At 49.4% G+C, this 25,541-nt stretch overlaps 1 protein-coding gene across 1 annotated transcript in view; it reads left to right on the plus strand.

Annotated features, from left to right (window-relative positions):
• The first annotated feature begins 579 nt into the window (after positions 1-579).
• DRGX (dorsal root ganglia homeobox) overlaps positions 580-25,541 on the plus strand; it is a 28,423-nt gene continuing 3,461 nt past the window's right edge. The window contains exons 1-5 of the mRNA XM_032877790.1: positions 580-613; positions 4,775-4,872; positions 5,768-5,869; positions 8,758-8,936; positions 9,020-9,132. Of these exons, the coding sequence (XP_032733681.1) occupies positions 580-613; positions 4,775-4,872; positions 5,768-5,869; positions 8,758-8,936; positions 9,020-9,132 (526 nt within the window). The remainder of the gene's footprint in view (positions 614-4,774; positions 4,873-5,767; positions 5,870-8,757; positions 8,937-9,019; positions 9,133-25,541) is intronic.

The raw sequence follows: 25,541 nt of genomic DNA on the forward strand, positions 1-25,541 counted from the left end.
CCGCTTCCAGCCGATCCCGGCGTGAGGACCGGAGGCGGTCACGCTCCGGCCTTCCTCGTCCGCAGCCCGCCGAGGTACGCACGGCTCCCGACCCACTCACCCGGCCCCGCGCGCCCGGCCTTCGGGCTCCGATGCCTTCCCGGCCCCAGGCTGCCGCTCGCACAGATGGCCTGGCGCGCTTGCTGGACCCGGCTGCGGCGGCCTGGGTGCCCGGCTTGCGGCGGGGACCCCAGAGAGCCGGGAGCCAGATTGCCTGGGTTTGGTGTTGGGGCCAAGGTGGGGGCTTCGCTATCTGGGAGGTGGACACGAACCGAAGGGCTGTCCCACGGGGACCGGGCTTGAGACGGCGTTGCCCTGTCGCCTCCAGTCCGCACAGTGGGTTTAAGGCATGGCGTGGGGGGGGGTGGCTTCCGGGAGGAGGGCGCCCAGTGCTCACTAGGGCCAGTCTGGGGCGCGGGCAGAGGGAGACTTAGACTCTATCGCTGTTTGTTTTGCAGCCAGGCCGGAGCTACGCGCGCCTTGTCGGTCCAACGGGCACCCTCCCCAGGCCCCGCCGTCCAGCTGACCCGGCCGTCGGCGATGTTTTATTTCCACTGTCCGCCGCAGCTAGAGGGTGAGTAAGCGCCGCTCCTGGGGCTGCTCCGAACCGACCGGCGCTGGCCAGAAATCTCCCGGGCTGCTGCGTGGCGGGTGGATGGTTGGGTTCCCGTTCCGTGAGGGTTGCAGCCGCCAGGCAGTGGACGGGTGCCCGTGGCCTCCTTCCTACATCCCACTCCAGCCTTCCGCCCTGTCGCCACCTGCCTCCCACCTCCCTCCCCGCCTGGGCCGGTTGGCCCCAGGCTATTTTTCACAGCAGGGACCCGTCGGGTCCTCCCAGCACAGATGCTGGTGTCACGCCTCTAATCGGGTCTCCCCCGCCCTGGGGGCCGCATCAATCTTTCACGGTGTTTTGCAAACATCCCGAAAAGCCAAGCTGGACTAGGGAGTTGGGCCTCATCGTCCTGTCACCGACCATGAACTATGAAGGACCCATGGCTAGGCTGCTCTGGTTTGGAGGACGGAGCTGTCCTGCTCAGGAAAGCTTTAACATCTGTTCTGGGCCACCACTGCCCTCTGGAACTAGGTGGCCCTGCCCACCACCACCCCAAGTGCCCTGGCCTGGCTCCTCCCCTGTGATTCACTGGGTTTCTTGAGCCCAGTGGCCAACCACTCCCCAATCCCAGGGGAAGCCCCATGGCCAGGGTTTGATACTTTGAGGGTCCCCAGGCCTTAGAAGGCATTTTTGCCTCAAGATCCCTCATGTGGTGTTGGCACTGGATTGTTAGGTGGGAGTAGGTTTGTGAGAAGGGGACAGCTTGTCTCTCTGGTGCACCCCACCCCAGGACCTGGAGGGACCCCCTGCATGGGCATCAGACAAATGCAAAACCACACCTTCTGGACTTTTAGTAGCATCTTCCTCAGAGCAGGCATCTCAGCAGTGGGATATTAGAACTTTTATACCTGGGAGCCATACCAGGACTCAGCTTTGATAACCTACTCCTTTGATTTATTTGTGGGGTGGGAGAATTTGGGAGACCAGGAAATTGAGGGAGGCATGTGGGGGGCAAAGGCGGTGAAGCACTGTCTACGTTGTCTCCATTTACCAGGAGTAGTCGCTGAGCCTCGGCTGGCCAGCATGCCCAGGGATCTCAGGAAGTTTGTTTTTGTCTTAACCATGGAAGCTTTTAAGAGTTCAGTAGAATTTTCTAAAGGAGGCTAAGGATCCGTGTTTAAGCCCTACTAGCTCAGTCAGCACTCCGAAGAAGGCAAGACCAGATATTTGCCTGCACTTTACCTCCTTTAATCTCCAAGGACCCGTGCTGCCCCGTTTTATGAGGCACATGTCCTGAGAACACCCCAGGCCCAGAGGGACCTTTGCATGTGTGGAGGACACACCATCTCTGTGCTTCTGAACCTGGGGTTTGGACTGATGGGTACGACATAGCCCACTCTTTAAGTTAAAGGGCTGGGGCGAGGCCAAGATGTGAGTATTTAGTAGGCGGTGGGCTGCTTAGATAACTTAGGGGAAAAGCCTGTCTGCAGGGTGGGTTTGTAGAAGTCACTTAGGATGAGTCCTGGCTTGGCTAATAATGGTCCCAGGGCACTGAGCTGTTGGCTGCCCACCTTTCCTTCCCACGCCCCAGGCACGTTCACCCCTCAGTGCAGATTCTGAGCGCTAGGACCAGAAGAAAAGGAGATGGATCTTTAAGAACCTTTTTATCCCTCTGCAAATGTGTTTCTGAGCTAGTTTTGCAGAAAGGGTTTTTTTGTTGTTGTTTTTTTGTATCAGTTTAGTGGTGCTGAGGAGGAGGTGGTCTGCTGCACATGGAAAGGCTGAGAACAGCCCTTTGGAATATGACATCTCCCTCAGCCCAGGAGCTTTTTAATTTTTATTTGTTATTAATCTAGAGAGACATAAAGAAGAAAGCAAAGCATGGTTCATCATCTCACTTCTCAGATAATTGTACTAATATTGAATTAAAAAGTACTACCTATACCTGCTTAGGAAATTCAAATAGAACAGAGACCGACACATTGAAAAGTGAAATCCTCCTTCCTTTCCCCTTTTTTTCTAAAGATACTCACTATTGTTGGTCTCTTGTGATTCCTTCAAGAAAAACACACTTTTTCTTTCTATATATTATGCATTTTTTTCTGCTGAGATCATACTGCCATGTCCTTTAGGACTTTGCTTTTTTTACCTTGTAACATAGGTTTTGAAAATTATTCCATATCTATATATATGTATATATATACACAGATATACTGATTTCTTTTAAACAGTTGTGTAATATTCCATTATATGTTGTACTGGTGGGAACTACGGCTGTTTCCAGTTTTTTCTTCTTCTTATCATGTTGCCAGGAATGTTCTTTTTTTTCTATTTCGGCACACTTTATCTACTTCATAGATTAAATATGTATATGTGCACTTAAATCTTTGATGAATATTGTCAAATCACCCTCTAATAAGGCCGCACCCATTAATGTGCCTACAAAAGGTTAATGGACACACACATTTTCTTACACTCTTAACTGTATTAGGTATCATTATGTACCTTATTTATTTATTTATTTTTTGGTTAAAATGTTGAAAATAATAGTTCATTGTTGTGTTCTGTTTAATTATTGGCAGGGTTTAACATTTTCATACTATCAACATTTCTACTTATTTTTTAATTTTTTTTTAAATTTTCTACTTATTTTTAAGTAAAAAGCCTCTTCTCGTGTTTTTTTTTTTTTCTCTTTTCTGTTTGTTCTTATTAATTTGATGGCCCATCAGCCTTTTTTAGGATTCAGTTTGGCTCACAGTGTTTCAATTACAGATATTATATCCACACATTGTAGAAAAATTTCGGACCAGCAGATGTAAGTTAGAAGGCTGAGGCAGATAGAATGTTTGGAGCATCTCAGAGTCTGCATTCCATCCTCACCAATCAAAGGGAGACAGTTTGGTTTCCTGCAAAATAATGGAAATAAGGCTGCTTTGAGGCTATCCCTTTGAAGCTGCCAACAGCTGGAGAGAAATCTTTGTAACTAGGGTTTTGAAGAAGAGTGCAATTTGGACAAGAAGCTGGAGGGAAAGGCTTCAGGAGAGACTGGGATATTGTGGCAAAAGATGGGGCAGTGGAGAGCAGAATAATAAGCAGGAGGGACCCCCTTAGTAGACAGAATTTTTAAAAGCCCAGAGGACTCTGCTTCTTTGGGACTGAGGTCTTTCTGAGGGAGTTTGCCTGTGTGGCTTGCCAGGTCCTAATGCCGAACCTATAGTCCTTCTGAGACCAGAGCGCATGGCAGGTACAGCATTCACTGGTTAATGGGAACTTGCTCATTTGTTTTTCTCAGAAGCCATTGCACACTATTGAGTAAATGGTGCATATTCGGAAAACGACCTGAATGCACATTTGGGGCCAAACTCTGTTCTGGCTTTATAGGAGGTTTGGAGGCTGCTGGGGAGGACGGTGGAAAGGATGCCTTTCTTTTCAGGGAATCGAGAGCAATGGATCTTTTATGAGCCTGGCCAGAGAGTGGGGGGTGCCTTTTGAGAGTGGCCCTGCCTAAGTCTGCTTGGAATTCAGGACACTAGCTTCTTGGTGCAGACCTCTTGTTAATTGACATCTATATAACAGATCCACTATGGTGCTGATGAGCTGTGACCAACAGTAATTAATATTCATTTATAAACTTCTTACCTCCTTGTGTCCTGAAGTTCTAGGAGAAATGTACAGTGAAAGCTCTTGGCATTTTCTTTTCTCCCCTCCCCCAGCCATCCAGCTTTGTTGTTTATAGAAACAAGGGAAAGCAAACGAACAGGTGAGCAAACAGGAGACGTGAAGGTTTCTATGAAAGAATCCGGGACAGGGGATGGGATCAAGGCACACTGGACGCAGGTGCAGCTGGAAGTCAAAGGACAGGGGAACGCACTGCCCCAAGCCAGTGATGTTTCCTGGCCCAGAGCCCAGAATTTCACAAGAAGCAGATTTGGCCTTCTTAGGGGAGAAGGTTGCCACCTGCCCAACAAAATAAGCATAGTTGGGCCTAAAGTCAAAGGTTACTGGAGGAGAGAGAGCATGAGAGAGTGGAAAAGGAGGGGCTCCCAGGACTACAGCAGAGGAAAATGCTCTGGGAGAGACAGGACTCTCCCTGGAGATGCTTCCCAACAAACGTGTGTGTCCAGGGTCAGTGTGAGGCCAGGGAGGCCCTCTGATCAGGCTGACTGAGTTTACTCCCAGTAGGCACTGCACCCTTTGGCAACCACTCTCCAGGAGATTTCGATGATGGGTTTCTGCGCAGAAAACAGCGCCGGAACCGGACGACGTTTACTCTTCAGCAGGTAATGACAGCGCTTCCTTTCTGAGAGTCAGCTCTGTCCTGCCTCCCAAAATATCAGAGTTTGAGCAGCTCTTCTTTGTCTTTTAAAATAAAGCCAACTATGGAAACTGGATCTTTCCGTTTTGTTGCACACTTTATGTGTTAAGAAATCTGTTTGGGGAGAGAGCAGATGACTTGGACCTTTTGATCCCAGATAGGAAGGGAAGGGGCAATAGTGATCACTCACATTTGCCAGCAATATCATCTGAACCTTGGGAAATGCAGGCAGGACATTCTTAATCCCAGTAGATAAATGGGAAGACTGGGGCCCAAGAAACTGACTGACTTGTAGAAGGTATCGCCATCCATAAATGGAAGGGCTACAAGGGGGACCCTCCTACTGTGTTTCCTGGACCTGGGCTCTTTCCCTTAGATCTGTGCAAACTAGAGGAGTCATGAAGGTGGCTCAAATACCTCTTGGTAGTTTCTGTGGGACTGACACAATGAGGGCGTCTGCAAGTTGTTTCTTTTCTCCTACGTTCTCTGGGAGAAAGCTGTGTGGATTGCTCCGTCTCATAAGGCCACCCTTAGAGCCTTTGATTCCTAGGAATCTGTTTAAATGCAAAAGCACATAAATATTTGTGCTTCTCTTCTTATTCTTATTTCTTGGGGGAGCACCAATGTGGATGGATGTCTGGCTATCGATGGCGTTAGCGAGTCTTAACATCTAAGTCATCCGTCGTTATAATTTGAATTCCGTGGGATCTTCTCAAAGAGCTCTCTTCTCCCTCTTCCTCCCCCATTTGATCTGTGAAGCTACTTCCTCAACTCCTGCTCATTGCAAATTCGAAATAGGCATCTGCTTCCTCTCACCTCACCGCAGCCTCTCACCAGTAAATATTTTTCCCTTTTACTAGCTGGAAGCTCTTGAGGCAGTCTTTGCCCAAACACACTACCCTGATGTCTTCACCAGAGAAGAGCTAGCCATGAAAATAAACCTCACAGAAGCCAGAGTGCAGGTAAACCTTCTTTTTAATTATTTAACTCTCTAATATTAAAACTGGCAAACTTTTTTTTTTTGACATCATGACTGCAGAGTGCACATTTGGCCAAAGAAAGCAAATGAAGACTATCTGTCATTTTCATGATGCACTTTAATAACATCAACATAATGTGGAATATTAGATTAGGTTGATTAATCGGTCATTCATAATTAACTAGTGATAATGTTCTACACTAATTTGTCCGCGTCTCTAAGGTACTAAATTACATCAATGCACATCCATTTCCTTGCTTTGGAAAAAAAAAAAAAAAAGAGCTGAGATGCTATTCTCAAAGCAGCTCTGACCGCTCTGGGGTAAGGCCGGTCAATTGCAGAGAACTATGTTTTCAGATGGGAACAGGATAGGATCTACTTTCCAGAAATTGCATCATGTCCAACTTTTCCCCTGGACACGGACTCTTTCAGTGAAGTGGATCCGAAGAACGTGTGCAATTTAAAAATCTTTAAAGGGCAGCGGCAAGAGGGCTGCCTCCGAGCCGAGCATGGCCCGCGGTGACCGTCTCTAAGCAGGAGTTCTTTTTAGAAGCCACACGGTGATTACGTTTAAGTGCACAAACCCGTCGAGCCCAGCAGATGTGCCCGCGTGTGGGAGGAACAGATTCACAGCACCGCCTCTCCGGGAGAGCTATTCTTTGAGCACAATTATATATTCATTTTATTTATGGGGTTTCCTCCATGCTGTTTCTGTTGTTTTTTATGTAGGGGCTTGGGGTTAAGACTATGCAAAGATCTAATTGTAGGAAATATAATAGTTTGCTTTCGGTTCCCCTGGGTCATGTTAGTATCTCTTAAAAACCAATGGCTGAAGAGAGATAATGGAATTCTGAGCAGTAAATTGGGGGTTGTAAACAAATTATTTCCCCTATAATCAGATTATGTGATCCTGATTATTAAATCTGAACATGAATCATTGGTCATATGCGGGCAAATTAAACTGATTATTATTTGGAAATGAAAATCTCCTTTGGCCAGGATGTTGTCTATCCCTTCTTTTTTTAATGCCAGCTTGCCAATAGCTGCCTAAAGACCGAACTGCAAATTGAGATAAATGACACAATTATTGAGCATTCAGAAGTGGAAGATCATAACTTCTCCCTGAAAGGTGCAAGGGTGAGATAGGGGTGGTAACAATTAAGTCTGGGAATTGTTGTTCAGGCTGTTGTTGGCTATTATGCAAACAGACAATGGCTGTGAAGCATTTGTTTAGTGAGCCTCCGTGTGGGGACACGGGCTTCGGTGGCGGGAAGGGAGATGTGTTTACATTTATACCCCTTGCTCATTCAAATATGATTAATGTTCTATAAAGCAGGGTCTTAATCGAAGCTGATGTTGTCAAACAATAACTAAATAGGGAAATAAACGACTCCATCATGCTCTTTCCTCAGAAGCAGGCGAACTGTCAGTGCAAAGTCATTAAAATATGATAATGAAAAATAGCTCAATTAAATGTTGTTATAGCTGTGACCTTCATTCAATTAAGACACAAGAAAGTGTCTGCATTTTGCTTTGCATTTAACTGCCCTAAATTTAGAATATAGATAAAATCATTATTCAATGGTTGCTGATATGTGCAATTAAAAGCCAACTAGATTAAAAAAGAAAGAAACCCAGTTAAAGGAGAATGAAAATTCAGAAGTGGGGTGGGCTGGTGGAGGGCTCAGCCCCGGGACCCAGGTTTTCTCCTGGGCCAATGTGAGGCAGGAGGAGGAGAGGCTACCCCGGGGGAGTGGGAGGCAATCTAGCCCAGCCTTTTTTGAAAGCCAAGAATTATCTCCCAGGAGCGGAGGGATGGGGTTCTGCTGGGTAAAGAGCAGTAGGATTTCACTGACCTCTGGGAGCACCTTGGGCCCCGTTGTGCGGCTGTCATGCGGGTGTCCTTCTGCAGATGCCGTCCTGATTGCCAAGGCTTGAGGAAATCTACACCAGGCTCTAAGAAGGCACTTAGGGCAGGTGAATTGTAAGCGTCCTCCTAAGCTGAGGGTGGCAGGGATAAGGCTGCTTAATGTTGACCGAGGGACTGATGGCTGTGTGTCAGGAGACAGTGCGCCGCATTTTTTGTGTGTCTCTGTGCTGACAGTGCTTGGGGGTGGCCATCGTTATTACTCCCTAGGAGTTTGGATTTGGTTCCTAGCCAGGCCACCGGTCTTCAAATCGTGGGTCTGCCACTTACCACCTGAATGACCTTGGGCTGTTTAATTAACCTGTCTGTGCTTAGCAGTCTCATCTGTAAAGCAGGGATAGACCCACCTGCCTTACAGGGTCGGGGTGGATTCTAAACCAGGCCAGGCTGACTCCAGAGGCGTCGTGCCTCATGGGTGCACTGGGCTGCCAGTCACGAGCTTCATGACATGTCAGAGATGATTTCATGAGTCTCAGGCCAGACACATTCCCCGGCTAAGGCAAACCTTTGAGAATAGGGAATGAGTATTTTTGATGAGGAAACCCCAGGACAGTGTTTTACAAACTGCTGCGATGATGAGTCCACCTCCCTCCAACCATAGCAAATATGTTTCACATCAAATAAACGCACTTGGATACGTCAAAAATTTCCATGCTTGTACCTTTACTGTGGGCGATACATTTGGATACTTTCTATGATTTAACGTTTATTTAAGAAAAATGCCTGTCATGCCTTCTACACTGATCTTCTGACCCATCTTTGGGTTTGAAGCTGTAGTCCAGAGGGCACGGCTTTGGGAGATCTTTGGAAGAGAGGAGGCTGGTCCCCCACGCAGCTGCTGCAAGGTGAGCCGTGAGCATGGGGGCCGGAACCCAGGCGTTTGGGTTTTTGCTCCTGTCTGATTTTCTGCCTCCCTGGGATGTGCATTTCCATGGGCGACTCAGGTGTGGTTCCAGAACCGAAGGGCCAAATGGAGGAAAACAGAGAGAGGGGCTTCCGACCAAGAGCCAGGAGCCAAGGAGCCCATGGCAGAGGTGACGCCACCGCCCGTGAGAAACATCAACTCCCCGCCCCCGGGGGACCAGGCCCGGAGCAAGAAGGAGGCCCTGGAAGCCCAGCAGAGGTGAGGCGGGTGAGTCCCCCGGGGTCTGGAGGCTTGGCGTCTACACAGGATTGGGAACTCAGTGTGATTTTTATCTCCAGCAGCCTGGGGAGAACTGTGGGTCCCACAGGACCTTTCTTCCCCTCTTGCTTGCCGGGAACCCTCCTGAACACGGCCACCTATGCCCAGGCCCTGTCCCACGTTGCCTCCCTGAAAGGTATGTTTTGCTTCTGCTGGCTGGTGGGGTGGAGCTGGGGTTTCTCGGGCGTGGGCCTGTCCCTAAGGTGTCGCGGAGATGGTCCGGCAGTCCTGGTTTCTCAGTTCTGCCCATCCTTGTACCTTGGGCAGTGCTGCTCCTTCTCCCCTTCTGTCGGTTGCAGCCAGGGGCATGAACGGTCTCAGTGCCCCCACACGCTGTCCTGGGTGACTTCCACATGGCCTAAGATTGTAGGCGTCCCCGCACCAGCCAAGGGCTTCTCAGAAGTGGTTGTGCCACGAGGGACTACTCTGCCTTCGCAGGTGGCTTCTTCTCATTGGTAACGGTTTCCGAGAGGCCTTGATGGAGGACCCTCTCCATCTGTGCAGCGTGCCCACCTGCCTCCCTGGGGACTCCTGACGTCAGAGGTCTGAAGGGCTAGGATTGGTGATTTTCCAGGGTTTGTGCTCTTCTTAATTGCTGTTGTTGTCTGAAGGCTGCAAACCATTAGGGTTGTTTGGTCAGGCCCAGAAAGAGGAACTCCCTGGGGACTTCTGGGGCATTCCCCAGTGGATGAATCTGTCCATCCACCGTCTCTGCGTCTTGGCCTTGAACTCACTCCTTCTGGGATGAGGCCAGGCGCTGTGCTGGCCGGGAGCGGGGCTGGCGTCTGCATGGGGTCTGGGGCATTGAGGGGCAGTGCTGTGCTTCTTAGGGCCTGTCACATGGGGTCTGGGAGGGGAGACACAGGTGTAGGCTGTAGGCTTTTGCCTGATAATAGGCAGTGGGAGAGGCCCCTCCTAGAGGGTCCCCTGCTTGTTCTGCATTAGGATCTGGGGTCTCCTTCCTTTGAGGGGTCTCCCTCCAGCTAGTAAGGCAGACACACACACACACACACACAGTGCCAATCCATGGCACAAATGTGGTTTCTGGAGGCTGAATGAGGCCATGAAGTAGCTTCCCTGTGGAGCCTCCAGAAGGGAGAGAAGGGCATTTTAGGCCTAGGGAACAGCACATGCAGGGTTCCAGGAGAGGGCAGGAGAACCAGGTTTGTCTGGAGATTGGCTGGTATGGTGGGTGTCCATGGGAGAATGCCCAGAGATAAGGTGGAGATGCTTGGCAGGGGCCAAGGCTCTGGAAGCTCTGCTCCTGGGGTTGGATTTTCCCCTGTAGGAGGTGGGGCCTTGAGGCCCAGAACACTTCTGAGCTGTCCAGGTAGCTGAGCAAGTCCCCTCGCTTAGACAGCTGGCATGAGTGGATGAGGCTCCCTTCTGTCCATCTCTGGGCCCAGGCCCTTCCTCCTGCTTCCTTCAGCTCCAGGCCCCGGGTGCTCCAGAGGCCAAGTAGAGCCGCGCCCCACCCCCGCCAAGAGTGGCCTTAGAACACGCTCTCAGGACACAGTAGGCTGATCGGGAACAACAGAGGTGGAGTCCCAATTGGAAGAGGCTTCTGGAAGGAGATTACCACTGGGACTTGGGTATCATTTAAGGAACTAGTCTGGGCAGAGGAGCAATTCCGTGTCTAAATCCTCTGCTGTGGTGGGGGCCAGCTCGGTTCCTGAGAGCAACCATCTCTTTTAGAAATGTTCTTGCTTGCCCCACTCCAGCCTCATGGGTTGTACGTGACTCCCATGTCTCTGCCGTGGCCGCCTGTGGCCGGGCTCTCTGGCCAGCCAAGCTGGAGGAGGACTGCAGTGGCTCCAGGAAGGGTGAGGGGGCAGCTGACTGAGCAGGGAGGGCACAGTGCCTGCAGCTGGGAGGCCCAGGGCGGTGGTGAGAGCGAGACAGAGCAGAGTCTTGTGTCTTCTGAGTTATGACCCAGGACAGAGGCAGGGGCTGGTGGCAGGGGTTGGTAAACGTAAATGTGTCACCCCTCTTCGTCTGTCCCTGGTGTGTACTCCCCTCCAGCGCTTGCCTAGACTTTTCCGGCTGGACTGTGACCCCTGGGCCTGTCCTGTGTCTGCCTCATTAGAAACAGGCTTTCCTTCGATGCTGCCCTTGCTGAGGGGGCCGAGGGAGTGGAGCTTGGGGTGAGCGAGGGCTCGTGGCTGTGACAGAAATCGCAGTGTGCTCACCAAACTCGGGTGTGTCCTTGCCCGTTGTGGTAGCACTAGCTCGGGCAGCCTGTGTATGCCATGGGAAGTCTTCCTGACTGTGGTCACGTGCTGGGGCGGGTGGCAAGCTCAGATGTCGGGCAGACAGCGAGCGAGGTGACTGGGTGTTGGCACTGTCTTCATGTCACCATATACTAACGAGCTATTGCTCCCTTCTCTTGAGGTACAGAGCCCTCTTGGTCTGTCTGTCATTTTGAGATTTTTGAGAAAGACACGGGGAAAGGACCCATTTCTCTACTGTCAGAGACAGTGGGGCTGGGGGAGGATTCGCTCACTCAGGGGTCAGCGGCTGCTCAGGCCGGCTGATGGTGGCTAAGAGGGTGTGTGGACGCAGCATTGCCAGCACTGCTGAAATTTCTGGAGAAGCTGGGAAGCTGGCTTTTCATTTGAGATAGTCCCATCTTTTAAATGTGGGCTCTCAGTCTTCAGGCCACACCGGCACACAGTTGATCAGAGCAATCCATGGCCTGCCCTTCTGCTCTGAGAAAACAGCTGGTTTTGGTGGGGGCGTCTACGCCTTCTGAAGGGGCCTAACCCCATCTGGTGGCCCTTCTGGGAGCCGGGTGTTCTGAGCTGGAAGTCTCAGAGTCAGAATGCCCGGCTCCAGTCCAGGTGGGCTCAGCTTTCCCTGGGGGTGTGCTCGGGGCTTGGGACCTGCATCATAAGTGTCTGCCCACAAGTCAGTTTCTATTTACAGTGGGGTTCAACATCTGACTGTTCTGTGGAACATTTGTTAAGTGGTTTAGGGATGGGACAGGTTTTTTTTTTAAACATTTTTTAAAAAATATTTTATTTATTTATTTGACAGACAGAGATCAACAAGTAGGCAGAGAGGCAGGCAGAGAGAGAGGAGGAAGCAGGCTCCCTGCTGAGCAGAGAGCCGATGTGGGGCTCAATCCCAGGATCCTGAGATCATGACCTGAGCTGAAGGCAGAGGCTTTAACCCACTGAGCCACCCAGGCACCCCAGGATGGGACAGCTTTTTGTCTTTTGCAACCCACCTTTTCTTCCCAGGCTCCCCTAGGCTGCAGAAATTAAGTCCATGGGCCCCAGAGGGGAGCGGCCCCATTTCCTATCGCCTGGCTCAATGCAGGGACTTCTGGGCCGTGACCTTGCCTCCCTTACTTTTGTGAATCCCCACAGGTGACTGGGTAAGCGATGCTGGCAGAGCTGGTGGCCTGAGCCTGGCTTCCCAGGGGGGTGCTGGCCAACCTGGGGATGGGCCTCACGTAAGTGGGAGGACCTTTGTGTCTGTTGGTGCTTGAAGTCACCTGTCTGGGCTTCTAGGCCCATCCCTCTGGTCACAAATGAGAAACTGAAGCTCAGAGGAGAAGTCAGTTGCTCAGACATGACTTATTCAGCTAGGTTTCTCCTTCAGGGTCTGGACTGCCCTCCACAGGATCCTGAGGTGCCCTTTCCTCCAGACACCATGTAGTCATGCATTCCTCTGCATGGACACCTGTTCTTGGTAGGGCCTTGGACCCCTACTCTCCTTTTTTCCTCACAAGAGAGGACAGCTATGAGTCTGCTGGGTGTGAGCCCTGGTGAGGGGTCTGGACTCACCCAAGACTATCAGAGACTAGGACCACTATGAGCTGAACACCACTGTCTCTTCTAGCCCGGAGATCCCAGCCCACTTCTCCAGGGCTGTGGCAACAGGCAAATAATCCAGAAGAAAGAAATCAAACTCAGTGTCAGCTCCTAGACTCAAACCAGTGCTTGTGTCTCCTTCCCTAGGCTCTGTGGTCCTAGTGGGGTCATATGGCCCCGGGCTGAAGACAGCAAGTATCCTGTGTAGGCCACCGAGGTTCTGGCCCAACCCTAGACAGCACCAGGTTGCTCCCTCCCCAGACCAGGGCCTGAGGACCTAAGCCCAAGCTGCCGTGTGCCACAGCCAACAACTGGCCCAACTGGCAGGGCTCCCAGTGCTCCAGGGCAGGATCGGTTCTCCCATGGGGCATATGGAGCACCTCAGCCACTGCTCCCAGGGCTAACAAGCTGAGAAGGCCAAGGACTCTGAGCGGGGGTCCTTGTCTTTTGGTTCCAGGCATTGTTGTGACAGAGGCGGAGTCCTTGCCTGGGAAATGTTAAGCACCCCTCCAGGGGTGTTTGTGGGAGAGCTTGGGGGTTGCTAAGGTACAGTTTGCTCAGTTCCTCTAAGTAGTGGCTCTTGAGGGCTCTTTGTCCTTGAACGTAGCTTTATGGCTATTCCCTTGCCTGGAAATTCTTTGACTTGGGATGTGCTCTGAGAACAGGAGTGCTCTTGGATACTGGCTGTTAGCTCCTGGAGCAGGCTGCACTAGGGGAAGGAAAAGGGCATGCAGGGATGTCAGTTGTACAGGGAATGAGCTCCCGGGGCCCCTGCAGTGCTGGAACGCAGAGCTGTGTGGTAACACCCAGCCCGGTCCCCAGCGGGAGTGGGGAGGACAGGCTGGGCCCTAGAAGCTCTGTGGCTTTGGCCCAGAACATGCCAGTGATTGTAGACTGCTTTTTCATCTGTGGATTATGGGGGGAAGTGGCCCAGAAAAGGGGAGGGGGAGCTGGTCTCTCCGTCCCTTTGCTGAGCTTTGGCCACAGACTGAGAAGTCAGTAGCAGAAAACTCTGAAATATGGTTTTCTTAGAAAATTAGAAGGACTAGTTGTCATTCCTTGGAGATGCCTGTTGAAAGCAGGGGTCTGGGTTTTGGAAGCACCTAGAGAGCCAGGGAAACCAAGATGAGATTGAAAATTACCCCAGTATGTGGACAATCCACACGGCTCGCTAACAGCCACGGCCCTGAACCTCGACTTGGTGCTTCTGCCTCAGGCCTGGGAGAGGGCAGAGATCTTCCAGAGCTTCCAGAGCATCCAACATAGGATGATGGGGGTGGGGAGGGCTCTTCTGCCAGCCAGGTCCAGGGCTGGGGTCCTGGGGGTGCTTGTTCAGCGGGCTCAGTGTTGGGAGCGTGTGAGGTGCCGTGTGCAAGGAGGGCTGTGTCTGGAGAGGTCAGCAGGCTGCTCAGGCACTAGGGAGCCAGGAGAGTGGGAGGTGGGGGTGGCCCCCTCGAAGGGTGGGAGGTCACGGCCTTCTGGGGTTTCTGGGGTGGCTGATCAAGCAGAGCGTCCGTAGGTGGACCAGTGGCTGACTAGCCTCCAGGTTGCTGGGCAGGGTCCCGAACAGTCAGGGGACTGTGCCCATCAGGGAGTGGGGCAGCTGGCTACCTCAGGCCCGGAAACTGCGCACCGGGGACAGGGCGACGTCACTGAAAACCAGGCATTTGTGGGGGTTTCCTCCTTTAATTATCCTTTAATTATCAAGCAGCTGACCAGCACAGTGGCCTCAAGCAAGGACTCTGGGGTGGCCTGCCTGGTGTGAACCCTCATCCTTCTGTTCCCAGGCTGTGTTAAGTCTTGAGTACTGCACTGGGGGTCTCTCTCTCAGATCTTGATCGTAACAAGACTGAAGTCAGAGAACTGGATGAGGGGCACAGGAGCTAGAACATCTGAGGCTCTTGGAACAGTGTGTGGCACGTGAGAGGGGCTCAGCAAATACCGTCGTCATGAACCAGATCCCTTCGTTCCCGTTTCCAAGTCCCTGGGTCCCACTCACCTTTAAAGGAGCCCGTGATACGTCCGCATCTCCCAAACGTCTCCCATCTCCCTGACCTTTACGGAAGCTGTTACTTATCTTTCCCTTGCACCCTTTGTCGTTCCATATTTGGCCATGACGAGGGGGTTCCTTCCTGTCCCTGGGAGGATTTCCCTGGGCAGGACACCCATTCCTTCTCTGGGGCTTCAGGGGGCGGTGATGCATTTTGTACTTCGGGATGGTCAGAGAGGACCCCTCATGGCCAAGCATGCCGTTTGTTCGTGTGTTTCCTTATTGAGTATTCCAGGGACACTCTCGAATAAAAAGGCAGCAGGACCCTCCCTACCCCAGCAGGGAGGGTTTGCATCACAGTAATGGGTGTCCAGAGAAAGAGCCTTTGCAACACAAAGAATTTTCCTGCTCTGTCTTAATGGCCAGGCTTGTGTTCACAATTCATTAATGCAGAGGAGGTTATTAATGGCTGAGGGAGGCGCTTGGGTTTGTTCTGGGGAAGTGCTGGCCACACGAGGAGCGTGATGGGGGCAGGCGAGCCACAGTCCACGGAGGCCCCCTCTCCCTGGTGCACTTAGCCGGGCTCCCTCTAACCTGTGATCGGGAGAGCGGGTGTGTGGTGGAAGCTAATTACAGCCGCCAGCGGAGAGCTTTCATAATTCAGGCTGTGCTCACGCTTGGGGCTCACAGTCACTCTCCTGCACTGGGTGGGGGTATCCCGCCCAACTTTTCTGAAACTCAAGGGGGCAGGTGGGAGGGTGGGGAAGCCTGAGGGCAAGGCAGGCCCTTGGTCCTTAGAGTCAGACCTGAGGGGTGGGCATAGCAGCAGAGCAAGGGAAGGAGGTCTGACCTCCTCTTACCCTGCCATCCCATCCCCTCCTGGGAAGCTGAGGTGGCCCCATCCGTCCCATGCTGGAGGGGCTGGAGGCAGACAGCCCGGCTCCCACCTCCCCAGTGGAGCTGCTGCATTCAGGCCTCACAGGCTGGGAGATTTGGGAGCTGTTATGTGCCAGGGACTTGCTCCGTGTTGGCACGAGGCGGGCACTCAGAAGCTGCTAGCAGTTGGAGTAGCAGTTCTGGTCCCGCATTGTGTGTACGAGGAATAGGGGAAGGCGAGGGGCAGGGTGTCCCCTGTGGGGGACAGGGTCTGGCCATATCCTTCCAGAGAGCAAGGCACCTTCATTAGTCAAGAATGTGCCTTCCCTGCCTCATACTGGCCTTGGCCTTGGGCTCAAGCCAAGACAAAATGTCTGGATTCTGGGACTGCAGGGGCTTTATGGCCCAGTATACATCTGTCCACCAAGGCTGAACTCCGGGCCAGAGGCCGTCTCTTCCCTCTCCAGCATCTCCCCACTATTCCTCCTTAATCTCTTTTCCCTTTGGGTTGTGGCAATGAAAAAACATTAAAATTTGTTTTATTATGAAATGTAATATTCATGAGAAAAATTCATAAAACACGCAGCTAGAGTTTAGTGACCTATTTCAAGCACCTATGTAGGGACCCTCCGGGACTTTGCCTGCACCCCAGAAGCTCTCCAATCCTGGACCTCTTTTCCTCCCCCAAATGAGAGCACTATGCTGACTTTTGCCAACCACCTAAGCAGGCATCCTGAAACATTACTATTTAGCTGGACTTTTTTGAACTTTACATATAAATGAAATCATAGAGAACAGATTCTTTGCGTCTCCTTCTTTGGCTCCACGTAATGTTTGGGAGATTTATTCTTGTAATTAGGCTTAGTGGTAGATTCTTTATGATATGTGTATGATGAGGCCATCTGCAGATAAAGACAGCTGGTCTCTTCCTTTCAAATCCTTACGCCTTTTATCTCTTTCTCTTGTCTGTGCCAGCCAGAACCCCTAGCACAGTACTGAATAGAAGTGGTGACAACGGGCATCCTTGCCTTATTCCATTTCTTTTGTAAGTTTTATTGCGATATAATTCACACACCGTCCCATTCATCCGCTGAAGTGTTTGGCTTAATGAATCTTAGTATATTCAGGGAGTGGTGCAGCCGTCGCTAAGGTCAACCTCTGAACATTTCCATCACCCTGTATCTGTTAGCAGTTACTTTCCCCTGCTCCCAATGTCCCCAGCCTTGGGACACCATGGATCTCGCTGTCTCTATCGGTCGTGAACATTTTTGCAATTGCTACCGTGGACTTTTTGTAGGAACAGAATCATACCATATGTGGTCTTCAGGACCGACCCTGGCCTGTTCTTGATCTCAGGGTTTCACAGTCACGTTTGTTGTCTTTTCGTTTTGTTTTGTTTTCGATATCTTTTATCAAGTAAGGATAGTTTCTTCTCTCCTCGGTTTCCTAAGAGTTGTATTTTAATTATTATTTAAAAAATCACGAATGTGAATGAACGTTGAATTTCATTGAATACTTTTTCTGCTGCTGTTGAGGGGATCACGTGATTTTTTTCTTTCTCAAATGTATTAAGACAGTAAGTTACACTGATTGATTTTTTTAGTGTTAATCCAACTGTGCCTTCCTGGAATAAACCCACATAAGATGTGACATGTCGTCCTTCTTAGATAGAGCTGGATTCTGTTTGCTGGTTCTTTGCTCAGGAGTTTTGTATCTATGATCTTGGGGAGATTGGCTTGGGATTTTCTTAGAATTTCCATTCCAGATGTCAGTGTTGTTTTCCTTTGCCCCCAAACCAAGTATAATGAAAGCAGCAGTAGGGCTGCCTGGTTATTTTACGCTCTGTCCTGATTCCGAGGACTGGCTGGACTCAGCCAGGTGGTTCTGCTTCTGCTTTGGTCGGGCCTCTCTCATGAGTCTGTGCTCACATGGCCGCTGGGGCTGGCACCTGAAACATGGGGTCACCCTTCCCTGTCTGGGGCCTTGGCGGGGATTCTGGGAGGCTGGACGCTCTTTTTCTCTCTCCACGTGAGCTTGGAGTGGGGTTGAATGGTGGTTGATTCTCAAGCATGGAAAAGCAGAAGATGCCAGACTTTGTTGAGGCTTACACCCACAACAGGCACAGAGTTGTTTCTGATGCATTCTGTTGATTTAAGCTGGTCCCAGGGCCAACACAGGCTTGAGTGGAGGGGCCTGCACAAAGGTGTGAATGCTAGCAGGTCGCTTCCTTGAAGATCCTCTTTGGAGACTGAGTGACACAAAGATCAAGGATACTCTGGTATCGTGATATGAATTGGGGTGTTTGTTTTTGAGCCTACCTTGCTTCCAATTCTGACTATAAGCACTTTAAAGGCGATGGCCCTATCTGACTCACCTCTAGGTCCTTCCAAGCCACTCACCTCGGCCCAAATATAGAGTCTGGTGCAGAGTAAATGGTAGAGAGGTTTGGCTACAGAAGGAAAGCAGGTGAGGCTGCTCCAGGTGTGGGAGACTGACCTCACCAGCCTGCAGGGCTGGCCATCTGTTGGACCCCAGAAATAACTGGGCCCTCCTGTTCTTCATTCAGCACCCACTGAGTACCCCACTTTGTCAGACTCTAAAGCAGAGGCCAAACCTCTGGTGATGAATTAGACTCATACTGACTTCAAGGGAGTGACAGGCCAAGTGTGGGCTTGGAGAGACAGTCAACAAAGAATTTCATCTCATGTGACACAGTCATATGCTCTCATAGAGACCAATAAGGGCTGGGAAGATATGGGGGAAGCCATAAGGGGAGAGGACATTTTTCCCTGTAGGAATGAGGAAGACTTTCCAGAAGCAATGTTTCAGTCGGGCTTGAAGGAAGCATAGGAGTTGCCCAGTGGGTGAAAGGACCCCAGGCAAGAGAACAGCATGAGCAAAGGCACGGAGGTAAGTAGGCCTAGTGTGTTGAGAAAAGGGCAAAGCATGAGGTTGGATGGGGCCACATTCCCAGGAGAGGATGGCATGGCCTCAAGGTGAGCCCAAGTTCTGGAGTCAGACTGGCCATGGACCAGAACTGCTCAGGATTGTTCCTCAATGGGAGAGCCTCTCAGCCTCCAAGGCACAGTTAATGAGTTCTGAGGTGTGTGCAGCTCCAAGAAAGCAGCACAGCCTTCTGGGGCCCTTGGCTTGTTTGTAAGGATATAGGTATTTGGGGAGCAGGGAACCCAAGGGGCAGAAGGTAGCCACTTCTTATGGGGAAACTGGTTGGTTCAGCCCTAGCCTTCTCTGTGCCTGGTTGATGTCAGGAAGACAGGGGTAGAGAACCCCAGCACTAAGATTTGTAAGGAATCTTCTTAAAGAGTATGTTACCTTTCCTGAGTATAGTGGGGAAACTGAGGCCCAGAGAGGGGACAGGACTGTCCAAGGTCACGTAGTATATCTATAAGAAGTAGGACAAGTCAGGGACCCAGGTGTCCCATCGTCCAGCTCCCCACACCCTGTATCGATTCTGTTCCTTTTACAGGCACCTGCTGTCATTCTCTGGCTTTAAAAGCTGCAACTCACTTTCCAGAAGCCATTTCCTATGGGTGCTGATGGGTTTGCCCTTCCTGCTAATCAATGGGGCCCTGGAGTGCAGGGAGCTGAGCAGAAGGTTTCTGGCTTGTGCCCAGAGGCAGCGGGAGAAGCAGCCTGCCCGTGTTGGGTTCTGGCTGCCACTCGGAGGAGGGAGGGCTAACTGGCATTGGGCTGCCCAGAACGCATGTCCCTCTGCTCCTTGGGCTGTGCCAGGCTTCTTGGATCTTGGTGTTGTCATTTTTTGTTTGCCCCTACAAAGACGTCCAAATGGAAAGGGGACCCTGGTGCTGGGCCCTGAGACTGTCCGAGTGCAAGGAATGTTTGGCTGTAGTGCCTCCCGTCAAGGAGCATTTGCTGAACAGATGAGCAGATGTCAAGAGAGTGGGTGTACAAGTGCTAGGTGGAGTTCAGGCAGGGGTGGGACTGGGCGTCAGTTCTAGCAGAATAACCTGCAAAATTAACCTGGGGATTTTGACATGAATCAGATTGAGCAACTTTGCCATGAGCACCGTTTCTCTCCACGAGGTACCGAGGAAGTTTAGAACCTGCGGGTTGGTAACTCTGAGGACCTAAGGTATGCCAGCTCAGTCAGGAAGACTCCTCCTCCTTTTCTGCCTTCCCCAACTATTCAGTCTTTACTTTGTACCCAAATGGTACATTTCAGTTCTGGCCTCAGGAGTATGGGGGTGAGTGTGGGGGAAGGGCGCTTATGGCAAGTTTGGGAGGTGAGCTGGGTACAAAACTCAACATAATAATAATAATAAAAGTAATAAAATAAACACAACTCATGGTGAAAGGCAATATAAACCATAAAATGGGGATGGGACAAAGCATGTCAGGCCTTCTGAGGTAGAAGATATGGGGGTATGAATTTGACCTTGTGCACTTAATTATCGGTGAGCACGCATAGCTACAACATCTAAAAATCTGTGTTTAAATGTGGTAGGCATCTACCAACACTGCACTCATGCCCAGGGGCTGTTATTACAAATCACAAAATATATTTACTATCTATCTATCTATCTATCTATCTATCTATCAAAAGATATCAACTACGATATTGTGTTAAAGCTGTCATAAATCCACACACTCAGTTCCTTGTTCAATTCTGTTACCCTTAACCTGAACTTTCATCAAGAAATCAGTGTGCGAGAGCTTTACTTGTAACCAACATTGTAGTTCACGTGCCTTTATGAGGAAAATGTGCTATCGACAGAGACGAGACAGAACTAACTTAATTTTTCCTGTCAGTCTCTATAGTAGATCAATTAAACTGCCAAGGAGATCAAATATTTCAGACTGTATTTATTACATTAAGTATTTATGTTCAGGCCAAGCCTTTAAAGCATGATGTCATGTAGGAATGTAGGCCGATTAGATCAATTCAGCAGAATTTGCTGTAACTTAATGGAAATCTAATTGTGTGTTTTAATTTAGTGTCCAGGAGGTAGTATGTTCTCCAAACAAAATCATTTTCAGGCTGTGTTTTAGGGTCAGATGCTCTCACGCAGACGCCGGCCATGGCACATGTTGGTAGGGCCAGAGGGGAGAGGTTGTGGTCTTTGAGGGGGTTCATCTGCTGGTGGGTTGGTTGTACCCCATGCTTGGGGTGCTTACGGACTTGCTAACCTTGGACCACACAGGACGGGAGACTGACCAAGTGTTCCTCCAAGGCACTTCGTCCACCCCAGTTTCACCGGTCAGTGTAGATCCAGGCCATTAATAGTTATGGAGCTGCACCTGGGTGCCGAGGCCATGGCCCTTATTCCTTGACAATTTCAGTGGGACTCCATCCTAAAGAAGAGCATCCATTCTCATCATCTGAATGGAAGAAGGCTGGAAATCACAAGGCACAGAAGGATACACCATTTTCATGACCTTAATACCTGGCCAGGCTAGAAAGAGTGGAAAATACGATAAAACACAAAGAAACATATAAAATCACTCATACCCTTAGTACCCAGAATCAACTGCTATGAATATTTGGTATTGGTACATTTGTTGTCTTCCCATCTATAAATATATATCTCTAATGAATTCATGTATTTTATAACTTATTTAGAAATTAAAAATTTTAAACCAAAAAGTTTAAACTTATCAGTATTTTCTGCTTATAAATTTTCACATGTGTTATACCTACAATCCTACATGGATACAACATATGGTTGTACATGGATGTGTACATATATACACATAATGTGTATATATGTATGTATTATGTACACATGGATATGTACAATAACACATACATATGTGTACCAAAATGGAATCCTATTGACTTAGTTGTTTCTTAACCTACTTTTTAAACTTAATATTTCATTATTATATGTCATTATGATTAATTTTTTCATGGTGCTAAGTATCTTCCTATAATATAATTTTGTCATAGCTTTAGCGTGTTCTCTGTGGGTGACTCCAACTTACTCAGCTCCCTATTGTTGGGCCATGAGGTTGGTCACAGTTACCATCACCGAATGCCACACTGGACTGACTTACATTGTAGCTAATTTAATTTTTAGCCCATTCATGATTTATACCTTTTTGAAAGATTAAAAAAAAGGGGGGGAACCTAGAGCCCCAACTCTGGAAATCCAGTAGTTAAAAAAAAGGACACTTTTAAAGTTCATCTTTGTCCTCAAGATTCTGTTGGCAGAATAAATTATTTTGGTTTTTGGTCTGATGGGAAAGGCTCCGCTGAGGACACAGGACATCTGAGGACAGTGTGGTGGTCGGTTGGGCATGTTTCAGGCCTGGGAGCGGAGCTGGTGGGATGGCCCCCCCACACTCCCCAACTGTGGCAGAGCTCATGGCTCATCCTGGGTGTCCCGGGGGAATGCTCACAAGGTCAGTTCCTCAGCGGGTGACTAAAACGGATCGATAATTGGAATAAGTTGTGAATTGTGATGTAGATTTACCCTTCAGTTTGTATGAGGTGAGGGAAATAGTAATTGTCAGAGGCCTTAGTACTAGGTGTGCTATGGAATGTCTCCCAAAGGTGGGTGTATCACCTCCCCTCACAGACGAGGAACCTGAAGTGTGGACGGATGGCGAGAAACCCCATGACAGGTGAACAGTGGGGCTAGGGGCGCCAAACTTCAAATCCCCCTTTCTTCTGCCTCAGATACAGGCTGCATCCAGCTTTCAGGTCCCAGAGAAGGCCTGTTGTGGTTCTCATTTTATGGAAACTTGATAATGGATGACTTGATTTTGGGGTAGACATTTTCTTGAGGGTCTTGGTTACCTCCCTGACATAATAAAGGGGTGCACCTGGTCCTTCTCGTGGTTGGCTCAGTGTCTCCCCATCCCTCACAGTCACAGGAAGTTGTCAATACAGTTTCAGATGTCATGTCTCTGTGGCGGTTCCTGCTGTGTGGGTCAGAGCTGTCAGGCCATCCTGAGGTGTTCCGCTTTGCTTGCTTGCCCCGGTACTGGCTGGCTCCAGGTTACTCTGCATTTTGAGTTTTTTGGCTGTCATAAGTTTGTGTGCCTTTTCTCAATATTACCAGTGTGTCTGCCATTAGCAGGCACATTTCTCTCTAGTTTGTGGTAGTCTTTCAAACCGAACCATTTATGTCAGAAGTGCACTTGAAAGGATCGTTAAATACTCTAGTGAGGGCCTTGAGTATGGCTTTTCAGGGACAAGGTGCATGCGCTTTGGGGCCTGGGGTTTTACTTGGTAACTATTGGTTCATCTGCCGTCCTGCCATCCTGAGCATGCCAGATGACAAATCTCCATTTTGTTACTTCTGGTTTTCAGTCAGGGTCCGGGTCGCTGAAGTTATTTGGGCACGAGGCATTTGGGGAAATCTGGTGATGCCATTGGTACTGTGGAATCATGAAGAAATCAATAGTTAGTTTTATGAGAATCCTATTTGTGGAAATCGTTTTTTTCTTTGTTAAAAAAAGGGTGATAGGAGTTAAGGGAGATGGTGGTGGTTGGACAATTTAAGTTCTATCACCATGAACTGAAATTCTGAAAACATGTTAAAGTTGGAAGGACTCAACTTTATAATTCACCTTCCATTCTAAAACCACTTATTTTTTGTTGAAAGGGATTTAAAGCTTTTTCTTGTCCAATAGCCCATATTGTGCATGAAGATTCTCTAACGTCCTGTCGGGGGCTTCAGGGTCTGATGACCAGGAACCTAGCAAGCCCTCTGCATATGTACAGAATCTGATGGTAAAGAAAGAAAAACTTCGTTTTTCTCATACTTTTGGCCATTTCTTCTCTTTCACCCCCGTCACTAAGAGAGATAGTTAGAGACAGTTACTTCATGTCCATTGTGCCCTGAGGTCAGCTCAGCTAAGTAGCCGCATTTCTTCCATTTTTTACTTCTCCCTCCTCTCTTTTTTCCTTCCCTTCTCCCCTCCCTCTAGTCTGATGGTCTGACCATGACAGAGAAGAGAAAGAATTTATCCTCCTTTTCCCCACAGTTTCTGCCTCTGTGAAGGCAACCCATAACCATATGGTGTCACATTGAGCTTACTGAGAAGTCATATTGACCACATGTTCCACTGAGCCCCACCCTCTCGTACAGTTGGACCCTTGGGCACAGATCATAGACTTTACACCTTTCCCTGATAAAACTTGGCACATTAGATTTGTCTCTTTGTTTGATTTTGATCTCGTTCTGTTGTACAGATTGCCTCTCTGTCTTGCCCATATCTACATTCTGGATTGGCACATCTTCCAAGTTGTCTTCCAAGTAAGGGTAGGGCAAAGAGAGTGATTTCCATTGGTTCCTCTGCCTCTGTTGGTGTTCCTCGATGTGGCTGTTTGGATGGGTAGGAGTTTACCTATAAACATCGACCCCTTTGGAAGGACACTTTTGCTATAGTTCAGGCTTGGGGTATAGATGAGGAAGGAGAATGACATCTGCCAAAGAATCTTGTTGGCCTGAATGCCTGTCTCAGGGTCTGCCGCCCTGCTGTGGAAATGCCCACCCAATAGGCATGAAGCGGAGTCTGGGGCAGAAGCCCAGCTTAAGGAGGTTGTATAAGCCATGAATTGCTTCCTTAGCCAAAGACATTGAGGGCATTAGCCCATGGATGTGAGGTGATATGTGGCTGGTGTGGGAGTGCTTGGCCCGAGGGACTTTGGAGGTCCTCATTCACTGGAGGAGCCATAAAGAAGCTCGATAGCCACGGGCAGTCCTCGTGATCCTGATGACCTTGACCCAAACTCTCTTTTGGCTCTTACAGTTTTATTTATAACAATGTATTTTACTTTATTTTATCTTTAATTGTGATAAAATATGTAGAAGATAAAATTTATCATCTTAACTCTTTCTAAGTGATAATTCAAAAGAATTCAATACATTCCTCTTGTTGGGCAACGATCACCACCATCCATCTCCAGAACCTTTTCATCTTCCAAAATTGCAACTCTGCCCACTGATAAAGAACTTCTTATTTTCTCCTTTTCTCAACCCCTGATGACCACCGTTCTGTTTTCCGTCTCTATGAATATGCCTACTCTGGGCATCTCATGGAAAGAGACTCATGCGGGATTTGTCTTCTCATGACCGTCTTATTCACTCAGCATAACGTCCTTGAGGTCCATCTATGTTACAGATGTGTCAGAGTTTCCTTCCTTTTTAAGATTCAACATTTCTCCTTTGTATGCATAGCCCTGAGAGCTAACCACAGAGCGTCCCAGAGTCATTGGGTTCCTGGTCCTCAGTTTCCCCATCCATCTGGTGTGGGGGGTGAACTAGATCATGGGCACAGACTCTGCCCCTTCCCATAGCCTTGGTTCTATGAGTTAATGTATTTCTCTTATGGCTGAGTCTGCGTTTCGAGGACCAAGAATGTAGTTATTGGTGGCTTTCTTGGGAGCCCACCGTGTGACCTTGTAGGCTGTGGATCCCAGGGAGAGAGGCTCTGTTTTGTCCCAGTGGCCCTTCTTCGTTCCATAGGTGGCATGTTCCGCACCGAGTCACAGACTGTTTAACTCCCTGCTTGATGCTTACATTGGAGCAAAGCCTCGCTGGAGGCAAGAAGCAGCCTGACCCTCTTGGGTTGCTCTGACACGAGGCAAGCTGCCTAGGGTAGATCCTGAGGACTGTGGTCCCTCCCAGGTTGCTGACGGTCCACAGCTCCAGGCAAGCTCCCCTCAGACTTTTAGTACAGACCCGGCTCAGGCTCCCCAGCCTCCTCCTGGGCCCTCCTCAAATATGCCTCTTCTTAACATTCATTTACAATTGAAAGTAGTGTTTCTGATTTTTAAAGAACTTCACATTTCTTGTAGAAAAATGAGAAGGATTCTAAACTGACACAGAGAGGAAAATGCCCAGTATTCCCATCATTCTTTGTGTATGG

The sequence above is a fragment of the Lontra canadensis genome, unplaced genomic scaffold, assembly GCF_010015895.1.
Source record: "Lontra canadensis isolate GAN:19392208 unplaced genomic scaffold, GSC_riverotter_1.0 scaffold3, whole genome shotgun sequence".
NCBI classification, from domain to species: domain Eukaryota; kingdom Metazoa; phylum Chordata; class Mammalia; order Carnivora; family Mustelidae; genus Lontra; species Lontra canadensis.